This window comes from Parasteatoda tepidariorum, chromosome 2, assembly GCF_043381705.1.
Source record: "Parasteatoda tepidariorum isolate YZ-2023 chromosome 2, CAS_Ptep_4.0, whole genome shotgun sequence".
Taxonomy (NCBI): domain Eukaryota; kingdom Metazoa; phylum Arthropoda; class Arachnida; order Araneae; family Theridiidae; genus Parasteatoda; species Parasteatoda tepidariorum.
The window spans coordinates 91,314,902-91,323,159 of record NC_092205.1 but is presented as its reverse complement, the minus strand read 5'-3'; the positions used below and the strand labels follow the sequence as shown (position 1 = coordinate 91,323,159).

At 31.4% G+C, this 8,258-nt stretch overlaps 1 protein-coding gene across 2 annotated transcripts in view; it reads right to left on the bottom strand.

Annotated features, from left to right (window-relative positions):
• Positions 1 to 8,258, bottom strand: part of LOC107436097 (dual specificity tyrosine-phosphorylation-regulated kinase 4) — a 44,114-nt gene that overhangs the window by 1,392 nt on the left and 34,464 nt on the right. For both annotated transcript variants that reach the window (XM_071177907.1, XM_043054928.2), the window contains exon 12: positions 5,660 to 5,782. In XM_071177907.1, the coding sequence (XP_071034008.1) occupies positions 5,660 to 5,782 (123 nt within the window). The remainder of the gene's footprint in view (positions 1 to 5,659; positions 5,783 to 8,258) is intronic.

The window sequence follows — 8,258 nt, the reverse complement described above, 5'->3', positions numbered from 1 at the left end:
CGTAAACCAAAAATTGGGTCGGCTGTTCAACGACGGTTATAAAATAAAATATATTTACGATAAAATCGGCTTAAAGAAAGCGCATTAAACGTACATTTAGGTACTAAAGAATCTGTTAAAATTGATTGTGTCAAAACGTGATGACTTAAAAGTGCGAATAAAAATTGCCTATTTTTAAAAAAAAATTCATTGTGTTTAGAAGCTCTCGCGGGCCGCACTTCAGTAGTCGAAGGGCAGCAGGTTGTGCACCCCTACTCTAGAACTACTGAACCGATTTTAATGAAATTTGATCTGTACATACGTTGATGCAATATAAAATAAAATAACCATTCAACAATTGTAATACACACGCATGATCGTGCGTAACACTCGTTGGAGTAGGAAGGTATGAAACAGAGGTTGAGGAATAAATAAAAAAAATGGGTTAATAGGGGGTATGATTATCCTGTGGCAATTTCATGCCTTCCGATTTCAACGGGTGTTAAGCGCGATCATGCGTGTGCATCGTTGAATAGTTATTTGTTTTGCATTGTATCAATGTTTGTATGGATCAAATTTCATTAAAATCGGTCAAGTAGTTCGAAAAATAATCTGTACTGTATTTTAAAGAGTCTTCACACAATTAATAGATAAAGGGTACTAATCCGTTTAACAAAATCGCCACACTATTATTGACGCCAATAGCGCTTAATTAATCCTAATAATAAACATTAACTGAAATTAAAATAATCTATGTACTCTAAGAATTATAAAACAAAATTAATAGAGAAAGGGAGGGGCCGGGATAGTCTGGTCGGTAGGGCGCTGGGCCCATGTCCGAGAGTTCGTCGGTTCGAACCCCGCAGGCTGAAGACTCCCCGTGTAATAAAGTTACTAATGCACGTTAAATCTGTCGAGTCGCAAGAGTCCTCAATGTTCCCATAACAAATCAATACCTCTGGGGGTATCGATCGTTCTCTGATTCAGATCAAAATTACGATCTGTGGATGAATGAATGGATGTATGATTGGGTCCGCCCTATAAACGAGTGCGACGTATGGTGTGGCAGAAGTCGAATTCTTGGCCNATAAAATTTAATAAAATAAGGAGGCATACGTCAACAACAACAATAGAGAAAGGGCTCTAATTTGTTCGAGAGAAAAGTAAAAAATCGCAACATTGTTATCAACTCCAATGATAATTAATTAATTTTAATTTAAGTTTAATTAATTTTGGTAATAGGCATTACTGTTATTATAGAAATTGGTTCAGTTTTACTAGGTATCAAATGTGCAAATATAGGTACAAATAAATTATTTAAATATTGGAGACCTATTAAAACTACATCTGTTCAGAGAAGCTTTAATATAACTTTACTAATACTGGGAAAAAGGTTTTTACAGTTCCTCTCAAGGGATATTTGCTGGAAAAGGTGTTTAAAATACATCGAGACACACCAGATTGTAAAAATAAAAAAGGAATAGACATGATTCTATACTTAAAAGTTTAAATGCACCTAACACACCACAATTTTTCCTTACTTGATAAGGTACAGTGGGTAAAATAAAAAACAGACAACTCTGAATAACTTTTGATCAAATGATCGAATCTTCACGTTCTAGGTCTGAATCTTAATGGTTCAAGGAGTTGCCTTAAAATATGCTAATTTATTAGTGTAGACGGTATTTTAAGTTACGAAATCAGACACAAAACATATTCAACAAACGTACAATTTCAAACAAATGTCAGATACTAAAAATGCGATTTCTCAGAAACTATTCGACCGATTTTACTCAAACTTTGTGTTTTTCCATGCAAAATTATATTCTTTAAAATGATTAAAAAAAATTGCAAACATTAAAATTCAAAATTTTTCGATAATTCTTAAAAAAAATAATAAAAAATAATAAACATTTATTTAAAGTTATTTTTTTGTATGGTAATAACCTTGGATAAACGAATTTTACAATTGTGCGGAAAAAATGTTCAATTCGCTAAAAAATTTCATGAGCTATAGCGAAGTATGCAAAAAGTAAAATAAACATTAAGGGGTTCAAACTTCAGAGCGCTTTCCTGACCAAACTATTGGGACCATAATTCCCAGATTGCAGCTGCCCCCTATATTTTGGGAGACAGAAATCCGAATCCACTGAAAAAAAATTTCCGTTTATTCAGAGAAAGTACGTTTTTATGTCTAATTTCGTGACTTTAAATACTGTTTACGCTTATTAATTATCATATTTGAGGTCACCCCTTCCTGCCATTAAGATTGAGTCCTAGAACGTGAAAATCCGATCAAAATTAGATCAATCCGATTAGATCAAAAGTTATTTAGGGTAGTTCATTTTTTTTCTTGGCTCAGTGTGCGTTGTTAAAAATTAAAAAGATATGTATATATCCCCCTAAATAACTTTCGGTTACATTTCGTTTCTACCAAAAATTGACAGTAACCCATTTATAACCATTTTCAGAGAGTACTGGTGACCCAAGTCAGATTTTCTAGCAGGAGATGTCAGAAAATCATCGCAGCGTTGTTTTTGGAAAAGTAAATGTTATTTTGTTTTAAGTAAGTTGTTTTAAATGAAAAATAAATTGTTTCTTTAAAAAAAATCGTCCCTTGAATAACTTTTGATTATTACCAAAAAGAGCTCACGGTGTTTTTTTCCCCCGGATAATAGGATGCATGTTATGATTGGCCTGTCCTCTTACCTGACCTGAATCTTCAAGCAAATTTGAGAGTTATCCTCAGTAGGAATATGTACCTAAAAGGTGCAGTAATTCATTGTCTGCGGCAGAATTAAAGGCTTCCATCATGGTAACGTCCTCCACGGTACGCAGCTCCTTAGTAAATGGTACACAGCATCATGCTCTTAAAATCATATGTAAGCATGGTTGATATATTGGTTATTAACAGTAATGGCTTTATTTAAGAGTTTTTTTGTCCTGCTTAAATAGAGCAGAAATTGTTGTGGTGTATGTGTTTGGAATTTGACTTTCTTAATGTAAAATGTTATGATTTCATTAGTTTTCTTAAAAGGTGTCTTTGGGGAATATTTCTTGAAAGGTTAAAATCAAGATGTCTTTATATCAGTGTGATGCAATGAGATTCATTGTTGGTACAAATAGATTTTGACAGTTAAACCTAAGAAAAAGCATTTAAATGACCTTTGTGACCAGAGTTATCAATAACTATTCTAATAGTTAGTATAACACATAATAAGCGTCATTGCCATTTTTCATTCGTGCTATATAATGTATTGCCTTGTGCAATTCTATGCAGGTTTTTTTTCCGGGGAACTGACGACTTTCAGTTTTCAACAACCCTCCCCACCCCGAAAAACAAACTTTAGAAGTATAAGTTTCTTTACAAAAATAAAAAACAGATGTCTAATAGTTTATGTAAAGAACATTATCTGAAAATTAACAACAATATCAAAAAAATTTAGTATTAAAATTTGCCTGAGTTCCTTTGATTTTTTTAGAAAAGAAAATGGCACTTAATAATCATGAAAAAAATAACTAGCATAAAAAGTATTCAAAGCTTTCAAATTTAAGGCAACGAAAGAACTGTTCTGATTTTTATGAAAACATACCCAAGTTGCAGGGAATCATCCGTTTTACGTCAAAAATACGTATATTTCACCTCTAAAGTTTACTAAACATTCGTAAAATTTACGTAAACTGAAAGGTCGAATCATAGCGAAAAACGGTTATCCAAAAAACGCAAAATTTTGCGTTAACAAATTCGTTTCTCTTACGTTAACAAATTCTCAAATATTTTACTAGTCAAGAATGAGTACGTTATTTTTACATATTATTTACGTCAACAGTACGTCAAAATGTACGTCAGAAGTTGAAACGTCAAATTATAAAAAAATATATACCCCGCCAAAAAAAACATAAAATTTGCGTAAATAAATTCAAGCCGAAATTCAAATAACAAATTTGCTTTGTTTTACCATTCCTGATCTCCAATGACGATATATAGAGACAAATTTTTCCCGTCGCTAAGAAGAACATATCAACGGACCTTTCCGTGAATTCATTTAGTGTTGTCACTAATCTATACAACTACCATCTCATGAGCACATTAAAGATGAATAAATCTAAAACTGAAAATCGACAAACCAAATGAACAATATTCACTAAAATATAAAATTTAATAAAATGAGGTCTGAATTTAAATGCATCTTTTTATATACTCAACTCCTGTTATATTGATAGACTTCATTCAACATAATTTTATTCAACCATAATCGTATAAGTTGATTCATTCAATTCATATTAATATTCGTAAAAGAGAGTAAAATATGATGCATGAATATCAAACAAGTAATACCGGAAATACTAAATAGCTTGAAAAATATAATGCACAAATTATCGACTGATTTTTTTTAAAAAAGAAAAAGATTTTTTTATCTAATTGGATAGAGAATAATTTTTGAATCGATTGCGTGAGCGATTGATAAGATTGATCGATAAGAAGGAAAAGATTTCTTTATCTAATTGGATAGAGAATAATTCTTGAATCGATTGATGGAGCGTTTGATAAGATTGATTTATATGAAGGAAAAGATTTTTTTATCTAATTGGATAGAAAATAATTTTTGAATCGATTGATGGAGCGATTGATAAGATTGATTTATATGAAGGAAAAGATTCTTTTTATCTAATTGGATAGAGAATAATTTTTGAATCAATTGATCAAGCGATTGATAAGATTGATTGATAAGAAGAAAAATATTTTTCTATCTGATTGCAAAATTTTTGAATTAATTGATTGATCGATTGATAAGAAGGAAAAGATTTTTTCATTTAATTGGATAGAGAATAATTTTTGAATCGATTGGTCAAGCGATTGATAAGATTGATTAATAAGAAGATAAAGATTTTTTTATCTGATTGGTTAAAGAATAATTTTTGAATTAATTGATCGATCGATAGATAAGTGTGCTGGTTTTTCTTTTAATTTGTTCGATATTGAATGGAAATTCCAATGCAGAAAATTTTTTGTTTGACTCTTCTTTGTCTGTTTTTACAAAAAAAAAAAAAAAAAAANAAAAAAAAAAAAAAAAAAAGAAACACACAAATTCTGACACTGTACACTTTTTTTATATAAAAAAATAAAACTTTTTTAAATTTTAATAAAAATTTACTTTCATTCATTTACTTATCCTCAAATATGGTGTCGATTTTCGATAGAAGGTATTGATAAATATATCATATATTGTAACATTTCTAGAAGGGCTGAAATGAAACGAAAACGTTCAAAACCGTAAGTACTTATGTATCACTGACAAATCGATCAAAGCATTTAGAGTTAGATTAATAGTCACAAGCCCTCGCACCTTTAGATCTTACGCCCATTTCAATATCTGTCTTTTTCCTAAAAAATAAAAAAAAATGTGGAAAAGAATTTTTGAAAAGGCAGCAATTTTTGAAAGAATATTGTGGAATGCAAGTTTCGTCCCAGCATATGCCGATCTTGATCTGGCTAAACAAGCATGAAAAACCTTTCATTAATCGGATCTTTACAGAAAAAAGGTCTTTAACCTTTTTCTTACGGCTGGAACAATAAGTGGACCAGAATTGCCAAGCGCCGTAAGCGAAAGGTTAAATGATGTGCTCAATAATGTACTCATGAGAGAGAGAGAATTGCAAGAAGAGGGATCGGACTCACACGACTCTTCCGATGATGTTCTGCTGAGTGATGTGTAAATGTAATCTTTTCTAGAAGAATCTCGCAATCTGACGTTATTCTTGCACGCCTTGTACACCTTTGGCATCGACGAACTCGTACTCACTGAAAAAACATATAAGATTCATAATCATAGGGGTGCAAATACATGGTAATACAAAATGAATATGGCGATTGCAAACAGCTATAACTATTTAATGAAAAATAATGTACAGATAAGTTTAACATAGAATGTAAGGTGGAACTTCAAAATTTCTTTACGTAAGGCGCAGTGAAGCGGAATCTTGAGCATGCGCGAGCTCTTTAGTGAAAATGNACTAATTGATACACGAACGTAATTGATACACGAGTGCAAACTGGTTTCAGTCTCGTGAAATCAATAAAGCTGTATAGTATCACCTGATAATTAAGATTTTACATAGAATCTTTTAGTGCGTCTAATAATTTGGCCAGTGACTGCTTACGCAGTAAAAGAGTTAAATTGAATCAAAAAAAATTATGTAGCATACTTGTTAAGATAAGACGTTACTAGTGATCCATCAGGGTTGACAGATCAAGTTCATCCCAGAATTGTTCTTTATTATCTGTGCCCAGAGTGAAAATTGCTCACACTATTCGTGACTCAGTACAATTTTTTATTTATTCCGGAAAAGATCTTCAGATTTGGAGATTTCCTGGATGTCAGGAGATTGAGGGATATTAAATTAATTTGCAGATCCTCTATATAATCGATTCCTCTATTGCATACATCTTTGTTCTATTTTAAAATCTGCTGAGATCGCCATACAGGTAGTCGCCAATCATCATTTTGTGCCCCCCCCCCAAAAAAAAAACGTTATATAAGGGGGGGGAAGTAAAACAATAATAAAAATAAAAATAGCAGGAAACCGAAAAAAAGGGGAAAAAATCAGTAAAAAACTGGAAAAATTTTCGGTTTCTTGTTAATTTTCTTGTTTTTATTGTTTTTCTTTTTTCCCCTTTTTTCATTGTTCTGCAATTTTATCCATGTTTTCCCTGCTTTTTGAACTTATTCTATGAGTTCTATTTGCTTGCAACTTATGCGCAGTAAATAAAACTTATTGTTTTTCTTAATTTTCTTCGTGTTTTTTTGTTGTATTTATTTATCATGCTATATATATGTACTAACTTAAAAAAATACGTGAAATTTAAATGCCTTGCGTTAAAAATTTCGTCAAATTCATTATTTCGCTTTAATTCAAATTACCAGTCACGTGATTTATTTTTTCCGGAAGATAAACGTTTAATAATGGTTTGAGCTAAAGATTTTTTTTTCTCCATCATACTCGTTGTGCATCTTTCCATACATCTTTGCTATTTCACGAGTCTACGATTTGAGACATACACATGGAAAGATTATAGACTCTGTGCAGCAAAACAAATCAAGAATCCGAAACTAAAGTGGATGCATTTTCAGCAACAACAACAACAAAAAATCGTTTTTTAAAAAAGGTAAAGAAACTGCAGACTTTTTTCAGAATCATTTTAAGATTTGGAACGCTCGAAAAATTAAGAGTAGCCCAAAAAATAGCGGGTAGCCCAAATTTGATTTTCAGTAGAAAGGAACTTTTAATAGTTGCCCAATCCGCTACTTGTAGCTCAATCTGTCAACGCTGAACCCGTACTCTGATCGGATATAAGCTAGGTTTGATTATAGTTATTACAAAGGAAATGATCGAAAATAAAAGGATTACAACGCCACAGCGGGTAAAGAAAAAACAGAAACTAATAAAACTCAGTTGAGTTGGTTAACAAGTAACTGTTGGTTAAAATGTGATATGAGCAACATCAGAATAAATTTTCTGCAACTAAGTTATTCCGTTCAAACTTCATGTTAAAGAATGAACGAGTTTCACCACGCAGAGCTTTTGGAGCGCCCTCCAAATTTTATCAACTTTTGAAAAGTGAACAATATTTAGATGGTCAACTTTTTGAACAACCCAGTTCATATTTTTCATGTGATGACATTCTCCCTTATTTAATAATACTACTTTTATCAATAATTTAAATAACTCTGTCAGAAAAAAACACAATAAAATTAATTTAAAATCCTAAGGAATAATAAAATGCAACTCACAATTTTTCGAAACTTAGAAAACATCATTATTGAATCTGGTTTGATCGTTCTGATTAAAATAAACCAATCATTCTCTTAATTTCCAATTATGTATTTCATAGAAATTTTTTATGAAAAAGTTCCAATAAAAAATATGCAGTCGGCGCAGTGTATGAAAATAATATTTATAAAATCTTATTTGAATAGAAAAATCTGTTTCGAAAGGAAAAGCATGTTTTCAAAATATTTTGTCCCAGCACCAAATTGTTTATTTATAAAAAAAAAGCGAAGAATAGAATATTCAATTTATGTTTGCAATTTCAAATTAATATTGAAATGCACAGGTTTAGAATTTTCTACAGTGAAAAGTTTTCGGAACTTCAGTGTTCAAAAAAGTATACAAAAGCTAGACGTTAAGAACGTATCCAATGAGCGAGCAAAGCGAGCATCGGATTGCGAAGCAATCCGAAATGAACTGCGAAAGCAGTTCCGGGGGTTGGCGAGCGC